At 31.9% G+C, this 13055-nt stretch overlaps 1 protein-coding gene across 4 annotated transcripts; it reads left to right on the top strand.

Moving 5' to 3' along the window:
- The first annotated feature begins 202 nt into the window (after nucleotides 1-202).
- On the top strand, nucleotides 203-4050 carry LOC114294187 (3-phosphoinositide-dependent protein kinase 1). Of its 4 annotated transcripts, none has more exons than XM_082910762.1 (7): nucleotides 203-1051; nucleotides 1214-1266; nucleotides 1886-1987; nucleotides 2055-2163; nucleotides 2249-2327; nucleotides 2569-2724; nucleotides 3819-4050. In XM_082910762.1, exons 2-7 carry the CDS (start codon nucleotides 1216-1218, stop codon nucleotides 3958-3960), a joined length of 639 nt encoding a protein of 212 aa, XP_082766888.1. In that variant the 5' UTR covers nucleotides 203-1051; nucleotides 1214-1215; the 3' UTR covers nucleotides 3961-4050. The 4 variants fall into 4 exon arrangements, with proteins under 4 accessions (XP_082766888.1, XP_082766890.1, XP_082766891.1 ...); XM_082910764.1 differs by having other exon boundaries at nucleotides 204-1051; nucleotides 3804-4050; XM_082910765.1 differs by having other exon boundaries at nucleotides 204-1051; nucleotides 3459-4050.
- Nucleotides 4051-13055: the final 9005 nt, after the last annotated feature.

Here is a 13055-nt window from a genome sequence, read left to right as displayed (position 1 = left end):
ATCAATTTATCTAGGGTTATGAGTGCCGTATTAATGTCTCTGATCACGTACAAGATAAGCTAGCAGCGTTGGATCTGGATCGTTAGCAACAATGAGTAGAAGCAAACTCAACGATGTAGAGATGTAGATCTTATTCTCAGATCTGTTCTCTATCCGATCAGATCTGCTTCCTCTATCTCTCCGATCTGCTAGTATGGTAATATCAAATCTACTCTCTCAATCTCTCCGATCGAATTTCATGTATTCTCTAAATTGCTCTATGAGATTTGGACCTTTCTCTCTAGTTTTTGATTGAATCTCATTATCTTTGTCACTCTATCACATTTTCCTTATAGAAAATGTCAAAACAGTTTCTAAAATTGGTGCTGGTGACTAGTTTATTGATGATGACCGATTTGTAGTTGAGGGTAGTATTTCCTAATGAGTAGTTCGTTGATTGATTCTTATCCTACTGACAAAAATTTTTTTATGGATTTTTTTTGTTGGAATAACTTGTTGATATTGCGATTCTTATTGTACCATTTTCCTTGCATGTTAAATGTTTGATAAAATGTGTCAATGAAAAACTTTTGTTATTTTTAGTTTTCTAGACTTTTTTGGTTGGTAAATTTTTTGGGCTTTCTGCTGATTTTTAATTTTTTGATAGTTTTCTTTGCAAATATCCACAGCCCAACAACCAAAGAGATTTCCATTGGTGTATCTGTATTGATGGGTATCATTTTGTGTTAGAATTCATCCATTTTGTTATTGACATACATTAACTTGTACATCTAGAGTTTTTCAATTTTGTCTTCTTGTACTCTTTTTTGGTATATCATTGTTAACTTGTGTTATTCAGATTTGCTTACTTCCAATCAATGTTTTCACCAGGTGGTGCGAGCAAGGAAGAAAGACTCAGGAATTGTATACGCCTTGAAGATCATGGATAAAAAATTTATTACGAAAGAAAACAAAACCAATTATGTGAAGTTGGAGCGTATTGTGCTAGATCAGTTGGATCATCCTGGCATTGTGCGGCTCTTTTTTACATTTTAAGATACTTTTTCTCTATGTAGGTATTTTTGGTTCAAGTGTAGTTGAAATTTCATTTGTCCAGATTCACACAAAAACCTGTTTTTTTTTTTTTTCTTTTCTTTTTCCTTCCTTTGTTATGTTTGGTTTTTAACTAACTGGGTTTGTTATCTGACATTGGTACATTTTATTATATGTGAAGACATGGCACTTGAGTCCTGTGAAGGTGGTGAACTTTTTGATCAAATAACCAGGGTAAGTAAATAATTTCAACAATATCGGGATACATATTTTACTTTTCCTAGTGTAAAATCATCAAAACTTCTTAACAATTGTCTCTAGCAATTATTTAGTTGGACTATGCTGTAATAATTTTATCTTTTTCTAGATTACACACTTTTCTAGTTTCTGATGACTAACGCTATATTGCTTATGTATCCTCAATCAGTCACAAGACTCACGACATGACTCAATTATTTTGAGACACTGGATTACCTGCTTAGGTGTTTTTCTACCAGGAAGCTTTTAGTCATACAAATAGAATTCTTTAAATTTTGGAAGTTTATGTGAGAATCTATCAGAAGATTACGGCTTTGTTTGGTTGAGTTTTTAGAATCTGTTTTCTAAAAAAAATTGAAAACTAATTTGGTGAAAGAAATAAAACACTCATTTTACCAAATTAGTTTTTGAGTTTTTTTTCTTTAGAAAACAGATTTTAAAAACTCAACCAAACAGTGCCTACAGCTCCTCATTGTTTCGAGTGTCAAGTGATACGTGAAGTTCAAAGTTGTTATGTTTGATACTGTGGTGTGTGTTGCTTACCTAGTTTCTCACTGTATGATGTCCAATATCCACTAAATTTGAATGTGTACAGAAACGCCGTTTGCCAGAGGATGAAGCTCGGTTCTATGCAGCTGAAGTTGTGGATGCTCTTGAGTACATACATGGTATGGGATTGATACATCGAGATATTAAGGTAATTCACTCCATAATGCACTATTTTATAGGCAATATGGGAAATGCTAATAGTTTCTCAAATGCAGCCAGAGAACCTGCTACTCACTGCTGAAGGACATATTAAAATTGCTGATTTTGGTAGTGTGAAGCCCATGCAGGATAGTCAGATTACAATCCTTCCTAATGCATCATCTGGTAAATTTATCGCACTGGTCAGGAATATATCATTATTGTGATTGAGTAATGTGTTAAAACTGTTCTCATTTATCTCCTTTTTCAGATGATAAAGCTTGCACGTTTGTTAGAACAGCTGCTTATGTCCCCCTAGAAGTTCTAAATTCTTCTCCAGCAACTTTTGGGTAAGGGACTCACTTCTTGAAGGAGTCTAGTAACTTCTTCTGTATTCTTAGTACGCAGGAAAAAAAAAATGAAAGAGCTAGTTGTCACTGGAATGTAATATGAGCTTGTTTTGGCTCTTTTAGAGTTCTGATATTTTGAATGGGTGGTTTCTATTGTTTTCCTTTATGTGTCTTTATGTTAATTTTTATGTGTCATCTTTGTTGGGGGACTTATTTTCTTCTTTTGATTGCATTTGAACAGAAATGACCTTTGGGCACTGTGTACCAGATGCTTTCAGGCACTTCTCCCGTTAAAGATGCTAGTGAGTGGCTCATTTTCCAAAGAATTATTGCCAGAGATATCAAATATCCAAATTATTTTTCAGAAGAAGCTAGAGATCTCATTGACCAATTATTGGTAATCTTATTACTCATCAATTGCTTCTCTTTCAGTTTAAGCATGCAATGCTTGTACATTTGAGCTTCAATCTCCTCCTCTCCTTTTCTCATCCTTGTAATTTGTTGTTATAGAATACACTTTGAACTGAAAATTGGTCTTACTATTCGCACGGACTGTAACAGAGCCCGATTTTGTTAATACTTACGTTTTGATTGGTGTAGAATAGTGGGACTTACCATTTTGGGTGGGGTCAAAACACTTTTTGGATATGGGGTCCATACTTTTGGACCAATCATATTTTATGTATTGTTCACACAGTAAAAGAGTGTCAACAAATTCATTTTCGACTGTAACATAGGATACAGATTTATTTTCATATGAACATACTGACTTAGAGATTTCATGTATATGTACATATACATATATAGGAGAGAGTATTGATGAACTTTCTGGAGACAGGTATAGATAGAATTGATGATAGGCATATTGTTGGGGGAACCTATATATCCTACATGGGCATTACTTTTTCCATAAAATTGGAAAAATAAGACAATTATAAAGATAAATTACATTCTGGATTTGCTTATCTTGTATCCAATATTAATGCTAATGCCACTTGTTGCCTTGCATTCTTGTTGGCATCATTGGTTCCTATCCAAACTGATTAGGTTCATAAAAGTTTTTTGATTTCCAGTTCAATTTTATGCAGAGCCATAATGCTAACAGCACATTGTATTCTTATCATTACATAGATGGCTTCATTCTTCAATGTATAAGACCTCAGATGGCTCCAAGGAAATTATCTGAGTGAGCTGCAATTGTGCCTTGGCATCTATGCTTGCTTCACAAATGTTGTTGTGGGCCAACTACTTATTAATAGTATGAGTACTTAAGGAGTTCCAATACCTGAAAATCATGGTATAAGTCTGTTAAAATAAGATCATTACATGTTTAGAATCTTATCTCTAACAAAGGCAAAACAAAGATTTGCATTGCTTTGTAATTAAAGTCCTTGCATATTTATTCTTATTTGAATAGCTAGATTATTCAGCATATCACTATCAAAAAGAGAATGACCATTTTTTTTTTTAATTTAGAATTGGATGATTCAGGTATATAATCATCATTTTGGTGAAGATGATTGATGACTTGGTGAAGCTGAAGAGAGCTGGGGATGAAGTTATTTTTAGAGAATTTGGAGAGCACACTGAATATTATTATTTTTATGATTTTGTATTGTCATATTGTATTTAAAGGGGTTTTATTTATTTATTTATTTATTTATTTTTTTATGGAAAATTGAAAAATGAATGCTCATTCACATTATGGTATATATTTTGAGAATGGTGATGGATGATATAGGTTTGGTTTGAACAAAAGTCAGAAGATCATTAATTATGATTTTTCATTTTTTTTTTTCAAAAAAATGAAAGAAATGGTAGCGTTTTTGTTAAAAACGTCGCGAAATGTCGTCATTATGACGTCAGAGATAACTCCTTTAACGTGCATAGTTAACGGCTGTAAAGAATTAGCGGCGTTTCAGAAAACGTCGTCTAAAGTCTTTAGTGGCGTTTTTCAAACGTCACAAAGATACAACGACGGCCGCATCATTGACGAATTTTATAAACGTCGTTTTATCTTTTTGCGGCGTTTTTCTAGCCTATAGCGGCATTTTATAAACGCCGCTAATTCCCGATTTTCTTACAGTGTCTGCTGGAAGATAAGTATATAATCTCTTTGGAAAGATATTCAACGTAGTAGTATTAATGTCACTGACATCATTGTTACGCGCAGACAAAATTGTGCGTTCAGTTAAAAATGTTGGAGTTGACGTCTCTGTCATATTCAACTATGGGTAAACTGTAGAGAGTAAATCATTCAAATCTTGACATTTGTGTATTATTGATGGAAGGTTAACGATTTCTTGAGAATTGGTCCCAATCCAAAAAAAAGTAAAATCAATAAAAAAAAATAAGTGTAAATACAATTTATTAATTTAAAATAATTTATATAATAAGGAAAAAAAGGTTAAAGTAGTGTTACCTTCATTAAGAAATTTGCAAAATTAGCATTTTCATGGCCTTCAGGATTCAAGCGCATATTCAAATCCAAAGTTAAGATATGTATATGCTTCCATAGAATAGAGTGTCTTAATGATGCATTCACAATTTGCTCACGAACTCCTTTGGATATAACTGGTAAGATTTGTCGAAAGTCTCCACCAAGAACAACAGTAATACCTCCAAATGGCTTTTTACTATCACAAATATCCCTCAATGTACGATCAACCACCTCAACACAATGTTTATGTTGCATAGGAACTTCATCCCAAATTATGAGTTTTGTTTCTCTAAATAACTCAACTTGTAATGATTGTTTGCTAAACCCACAAAGTGAATTTTCCAAGACATCTAACGGAATGGAAAATGTTGAATGTGCAGTGCGACCTTCTACCAGTAACAATGATGCAATTCTAGATGAAGCCACAGTAACAACGATATGCCCAAGGCTGTGACATTTTAATGCAATCGTATTGTACATAAATGTTTTCCCTGTTCCAGTAGCCCCATTCAAAAAGAAAACAGTTCCTTTATTTGAAAAACTGAAGAAGTGATTGTGTTATAAGCATTCCGCTGTCCATTGTTGAGACAATCAATAGCAATTTGTGGATTTGACTGTTGTGCCTCACTCTGCAGTTGTTGATGTTCGAATATCAACCGATTACCAATTGTTGTAGTCCAATTTGCAGTAGGTTGTGGCATGGGTGGGAAGTCAATTAAACTTTTGCCTGATTCATGAAGCATTTGATTCAAAAGATGGAGACCATAATCCTCAATTTGAGCCTCAGTTGGGCTAGAAATGGCAAACAATATACGAATCTTATATGCAAGATTATCACATATATGCATTGAGAATTGATTCCATAATGCACATGGATTTAGTGGAGAGCACTGGGTGAGAATAATACTAAACAATCTCCTCAATTGATATCCATTTTTCATAACTGCAGCCTCTTTCAAGCAGTGTATCCATTCTTCATCATCTTCTAAAAGCCCCCTTGCAACATATGCTAATTTAAATGTATCATGCACAACATTATCAACTGTGCATAAAGACTGAAACGACTTTGGTCCTTTGACAACGGTTAGTAACAAACGCAGATAAAATCTTTCACTACAATTAGGGCTAGCAAAGTACATTCTACCAATTGCATATCCCCTTTCTCTTGATTACCATCTCTGTTCTGACTTGAGCCAAACCAAATGCTGTGGAAATTCTTGATAAGTGAATGGACATTCATCTTCACTGGCAGCACAATATGCAAAGAAGCCAGTAAGAGTTGACATTTGTTGACCAGCTCTAGATTGAATCGTTTCTAATGACTCTTCTGGGTTAAAAATAATGCGAAGTATTCTAGGTAAATGAAGTACCAATCGTACAACCGTTGGCATCTCTGCATGCAAAAGATGACCAAATATTCGCCAAGCAGCTTTTGGAGGTCCAATATACCTTCCATCGAGATATTGTCGAATCTCATTTATCATTCCCAACACCATCATTGTACGATCATAACCCTTATAAATGTACTTATGTATATACTTGACACATCTCATTCCAGCACAAACTTCCACATTTATATGACAGTTGAAAAGTTTAGAAAGATATGCATTGTATGGTACGACATCCCTATTATCAACTTCTTGTCCCCTCACAATATGTACTTGACCATTATTGCGACGACGATAGATAGGGTATCCATCTTGATCCATAGTTGTTGTTTCTATGAAAGCTCGAAGGTATCTCTTAGTGCATCTACCATTTTCCATACATAGTGCTTGCGGATTTCGAGCACCACATGGTCCATGTACCATACAACATTTGATAGTTTCAAAAAGCATAGGATCATCTTTTGGGTCTGGAAATTCTGCACAAACCAATTTGTCCACTTGAGCACGTGTTCGAATTTTGTCTGGACCCTTAAGAAATAAAAGTGCATGCATATGAGGGAGACCTCATTTTTGAAATTCAATTGCAAAAACATGTGCAACTTTATTTCCAAACACCTGATTTGTTTCTATCTCTTTCATCAAACACTTTCTCTTCAACTCAAAAACACGGGCAATTAAATCAGGACGATCAATAGGTTTTTGATGTGGTAATAATGCTGAAGTAATTTCTAGCGAATTGGGATTTACAGTCATGGTAAGAAAAATATCTGGGTGTTGGTTGTATCGCATGATAGCCATTGAATCTTGAAAGATTTCAAACATATGTCTAGGACTACCAGTAAATGAAGACGGCAAAACAAACCTTTGACCAATTTGACCAGGTCGCACATAATCTGGATCAATATCTGACAACTCTTGATAAAGCTCAACCCGAAGTTTTCCTTGATTAAGCTTGCAGTACGTCAATCGATTTTGCTCAGTTGCAGCCCAAGCATCTACCAAAAACTCTTGAAATAATTTCCCACCTCTCAAAATTGTTGAATACTCTGTGGGTCGTTCAAACAAACGATAACTATAAAAATCCATTTGAGTAAGTCGATCAGTTGAAGGTTGATCATACTGAACGTTCCACAGTTTTAACTCAGGTTCACATCTAAACTCACCATATGGAAATAATAGAACATAATGTAATGGCAAGTATGCTTGGTGACATTCATTAATTTGCATCAACTCATTATTTCCTCGAAAATGTAAGATAATATCTCTTATTCCACTTACCTCTGTTCCATCACCTGGTATTACAATAGCAATCTCATTTGCAGTTGGTAGGTTATACCGACGTCGATCAGTTATTGAATTGTAACGTAGATGAGCAGGTAGATTGTGTCCTACCGAGTCTAATTGATGTAAAATACTATCAGCCTGGCGAAATTTATCTGCAAATGCATTGACTTGCAACAAACTATCCTGGATAGTTTTCATAACATCCCTCCTCAAGTTAGGATTTCTACGATTACAAATTTCTAAAGCTGAATTAGGGTCATAGATATACAGTTGAGCATAACTCGCATCCTGCCCCGGTTGTGGTTGTAGTGATCCTATTCGATGTCGCAATTCCCCATGAATTGTGAATGATATAGGGCCCCTTCCACTGAGTACTCTAGGATCCAATGTAGCACCAAGACTCGTAAAAGCATTGGCTGCATTATACACTTGAGTATAACTTCGAAAGGATTTTGATTGATCATTATTCCCATCATACAATGCCTGAAGTGGTGGAGGGGGTGTAATAAGTAAAGGTAACCTAATCTTTCCTTCCAAACAGCAAGTTCCGAAGAGGGGACGCTTCATAGATGATTTTGTCAATTTTTCATCTACCCAATGTAAGGCTGAACAATAAGGACATAATACATCCATCTTGCCAAGATAATGGCAGCAGGAATCTTTGTGTGCCCGGGCGTCAATTGATGTACTCATAGACATATCTTCTAATTCATCATCAGTACATAGATCTTCTTGAAGAAATTGATTTATAGGAGTAGACCTACGAATATTTGTGTATAAATAAAATTATATAAAACAACACAGTATGAGTAAGAGTATATGTTTCAATATTAGATATAATAGATTACCGATTCCTTTGTGGAGCTAAAGATGTGTCTGGCATAGAAAACGAACATGTAGAATGATGGGTAATCATTGTTCGTTTTTGTGCCGAATGAGAATCTTCAGTTATTGTTTCCCACTCCAGGCAAGTGCGATTGCGACAAATTGGTGTTAAAGAAGGTTGTTGTGGTTGAAGAAATTCTTTTGATCCCTCTTGTTCTCGTTGCAAGCATTGAAATTTAAAGTATGACTTTTCATTTTTTTCACGCTCTCGCTAGGCACGTTGGGCCAAGGCAGCTTTTGATATTACATTATCATGTCGTGCCTAAAATAAAAATATTTTATCATTGGTGCAAAAAATGCAAATATTGTGCTTAAAATGAAAATATCTTCTTATTTCTTTCCTTTCTCTTAATTTTGTTTTCTATTTTATTTGTTTTATACCTTTAATAGTGTTATCTTTATTTCTTTCTTTCTTCATTTATTTTGTATTTTATTAAAAAAATAAATAAGAATTAAAAATATTGGCCCATATATTTCTTTTTTCCTATTCTCTTCATATAAGTTGCAACTTATGGATAATACATTATAAATGCACATGAATCCATATAAAATATAAATAAAAAAATTTAGAAAACACATACAAATAATAGCAAGTTACAGAAAAACATATTACAATCATTTTATAAAAACAACATAAAACAACAAATTCATTTTATACACCCATAGCTTTTAACTATTTGAAATTTTGATTAGTTTTGCATCATATTTTTAAAAAAAGAATATATACCACTTGGCTTGCATTTGTCATTCTCTTGTCAGAATGAGACATCTTTTCTTTTCCCTTAGACATTGGGCTGACCTTTTCTTTCTCTTTCGCCTAACAAATATAAATAAAATATTCAAAAGATTAAAAACATATTATATAAATAAAATACATATAAGGTTTGACTTGATTTTGTACTTACTGCACCAACACGGATAACATTAAGGTCGTACTTATCACGGATGACCACACCAACATTTCTAGATGGGGTTATAGGAGCAGGCCTATAGAAATGGATTGTGAACAAATTAAAATCTATATAATAAATTGGTAATAGTAAGAGTATGTATTTCAAGAATTAAACACAGTTGTTTACCAACTTGGTATTAAAGAATGTTGTCTTGGGTTAATACATTCCTTTGATCTCTCTCGTTCTCGTCGCAGGCGTTGTCCCAATTGGTATGCAGAACATGGCTTTTGATTTTTTTTCATGTTCTCGTCGTGCACGTTGAGCCAATGCAGCTTTTGATAACACATTATCATTGTGTGCCTAAAATAAGAATATTATATAAGTAGATGCATAAAATGTGAAGATTATCCCCTCTCTTGCTTCCCTTTCATCATGTATTTTTTCTTTCTTTTAACTAACTTTTCCTCTTCATTTGGTTGAGTTGTTAGTCATATAAAAACCAATGCATGTATTGATGAAATTTAAAAAGGGAGAAAAAAATAATTTGAAAACATATTAAGCACACAAAACTGCAAACTCACTATGCACTTATTGCTTTAAAGACACATTGACAAAATGTATGTTGAAAATGTAAATATTAGATAATTGGGTACGTGAAATGTGAATATTAACATGTAATGTTTTCTACTTTCCTTTTCCCTCTTGTTATTTCTGTTATATTAAATTTTATTTTGTCTTTTTCTTCTTTCCTTAAGAACTTATAAGAAAAATAAAAACAAAAAAAAATTATATTCTATAGTTTCTTTTTCATCACATATTTGTTCATTCTTCTTCCTTTTCTTTTTCATCACATATGCTATGTTGTAAATGCGACATGTGTTCATACAAATAGACAAACATATTAAAAATTCAGATTTAATATTTATACAAATGCATTAGCGTATATGACACTATGCGACATGTGCTTAACATGCTTCAGAAAAAATATTTCACAATCAATCAGAATTGAATAAATATTTGAAGAAGAAACTTTTAAAAAATGTAGATAAAAAAGCATATATGACACCATGAAATTATTAAAAAATCTATATAAAATAATAATAATAAATATTCGAAAAAGAAGCTTTTAAAAATTGTTGAGAAATCATACCACAGGATATGCAGTTTCCTTTCCTTTGCCAAAAGGATAGCCTTTTCTATTTCCTTTGATATTGCTTTATTTTTTTCCTTTGCCTTTGCCTATAAAAAAATAAGTAGAATATATTTATCAATTATTTTTAAAATGATAAGAAAATTCATGTCCAATGTTCAAGTGACTTTTAGGCTTACCTCACGAATGCGAATAGTATTAAGATCACGCTCATCGTGGATAACAACATTAACATTCATTTCTTGGAGAAATCGAACCTAAATATATACAAATACTTTAGAATGATAAATAAAACTTTATACACATAAATAAGAAAATTAGTAAACGGCATTGATATTACGGTTCGGTGTAAGTCTCCATCCACCTATAAAGTATGAGAAAAAAAAGCATTTCATTAGAAGAAAATTAGATATGATAAGTTTTTTTTTAAAATAAATAAATAAATAGGCCTTACATTATAAGAGAGCTACATAAATTTATATAAAGAAAAAAAAAACAAAAAACTTGACCAAAAATAGTGATGTTGTCCATAACTGTTGTACTGAAACCTAAAAATGTTTGGTTATATAATTTTAGACATCAAGAAACAAAAAATTAGCAATACTAAAAGTTAACATGGATTTTATTGACAATGAAATGTTATTTCAAAATCAGTTGCTACCAAATCGGATAATAAAATTCAAAATCTTATTCAAATAAATAACTGCCACAGATAGAAAAACCTTAATGGGTTACAATCAAGAGGAAAAGAAATAAAAATATAAACATCTAAAAAAAAAAAAAAGGACAGCCCAATCACATTAAAATGATAAAATTAAATATTAAAATCAGCCCTAACAACATGAAGAGTATGAAAATCGGAGCACAAATTTGGACATGAAGAGTATTAAAATTAAATTTGGGTTTCAACTCTTCTCTTTCCAAATTGACTTTAATTTTATAGAGATAAAATTAAAACCAAAATCAAAACTCGTTATAATCATAAATATTTTGAAATTCACCATTTATTACTTGGAAAGTCCAAACATAAATTTATGCCCCCCCAAAAAAAATTCACCAGACAACAAAGCCATTTTATAAACAATAATGAATATTTATTTCATTAAGGCAATTAAAGCAATACACACATATACGTTCACCAGCTCATTTTGTCTCATCGAAAGCAAAAAATTTGTCTCAGCCCATTGATTATGGCTTTAGTTGATGGAATTCTTATAAACCCAGAAATATATAAACCTATCAATGTAGAGAGAGAAAATGTAAACCCAGAAATTGGAATCACCCAAAAATATATAAACCCAGAAATGTAGAGAGAGAAAATGTAAACCCATCAATGCTTGTATGTGATTCGTGAATAAAAAAATGAGTGAATACGAAGGATCCATGCAATGGGTTTTTTTTTTTTTTGGACCAGACTAAAATATATTATGGTGTTGATATAAATATGAATGTTTAGCATGTTCTAATTGTAAAATTTGTAAATTAAAAATATGAGTTTGAGAATCACCAAAAACATAATTGACTTACTACCAAAATTTACTGACTAAAAATTTGAATGGATACCTTTTTTTCATCAGTAACAACAATAAAATAAGAAAAGATTATAGTCATGTTTCTCAATCTTTTCATGGACAAAACATGTACAGTCAAAATAGATTAGATGTACCATAAATTTTTTTTTTATTATTTTCTTAAACAATTACAGAATCTATATACAAATTAAAAATAAACAGTCACTGAGATGTATTTTGATACTACAAAAATAAATAATAAATAAATACCATTTTTTTGACTAAAAACAATTACAGAATTTATATACTAAAAAAAATAAATAAATCAACAAATACTGATAGAACACTTACAATTAAAGAAGGATGGTGTTGTTAGACAACCTCTTAAGAAATTATTAGTTCTGAACAACACAAAATTGTAAAGTAACCTGTCAAATAAAAAATAATAATAAATTGATTAACCATAAAAAAAGCAATTACATAATATATTGCATCATATATGCAATACGATTTTTACACGGTAGGGTTGCATCATTGGTGTATTTTAACTTATTGCACAAAAAGTTTTTGTTCCTTGTGAATTAAAATACTCTATATAAATTAAACTACTCTCCTATAATCTGAAAACTTATTTAGCTAGAACATGAAAAATGGCTTCAATGTTTTTGCCAGATTCAGAAGCATTATTTAACTCAACTATTCCACGGATTTGAACAAAAAACAATCCAGTCCACTGAAAGAATACCAGTCAATATATGTTTAATAATTTTGAGAATCCACCTCCAATATTAAACACATCACCAAACCATATTACTACTCTAACTTATCAAATCAAAACTATTTATTCATAATAAAAACAAATTTATTTGACCAAAAATAGTGATATTGTCCATAATTATTGTACTTGAACCTAAAAATGTTTTGTTAAATAATTTTAAACACCAAGAGACAAAAAATTAGCAATACTAAAAGTTAACATGGATTTCATTGGCAATGAAATGTTATTTCCATGGATAGAAAAACCTTAATGGGTTACAATCAAGAGGAAAAGAAATAAAAATATAAACATCTAAAAAAAGAAAAGACCAACCCAATCACATTAAAATGATAAAATTAAATATTGAAATTAGCCCTAACAACTTGAAGAGTACGAAAATCGGAGCACAAATTTGGACAT

The sequence above is a fragment of the Camellia sinensis genome, unplaced genomic scaffold (genome assembly GCF_055761805.1).
Source record: "Camellia sinensis isolate YWXY unplaced genomic scaffold, ASM5576180v1 Unanchor1, whole genome shotgun sequence".
Classification (NCBI taxonomy): Eukaryota; Viridiplantae; Streptophyta; class Magnoliopsida; order Ericales; family Theaceae; genus Camellia; species Camellia sinensis.
The sequence above is the reverse complement of the archived record's forward strand: the minus strand, read 5'-3'. Positions and strand labels throughout refer to the sequence as shown.

Coding starts and splice junctions, on each gene's coding strand:
- LOC114294187 (XM_082910762.1), top strand. CDS start 1,216: ATGGCACTTGAGTCCTGTGAAGGTGGTGAACTTTTTGATCAAATAACC. Junction 2,164..2,248: donor CCTTCCTAATGCATCATCTG/GTAAATTTATCG, acceptor CTCCTTTTTCAG/ATGATAAAGCTTGCACGTTT. Junction 2,328..2,568: donor TCTTCTCCAGCAACTTTTGG/GTAAGGGACTCA, acceptor GCATTTGAACAG/AAATGACCTTTGGGCACTGT.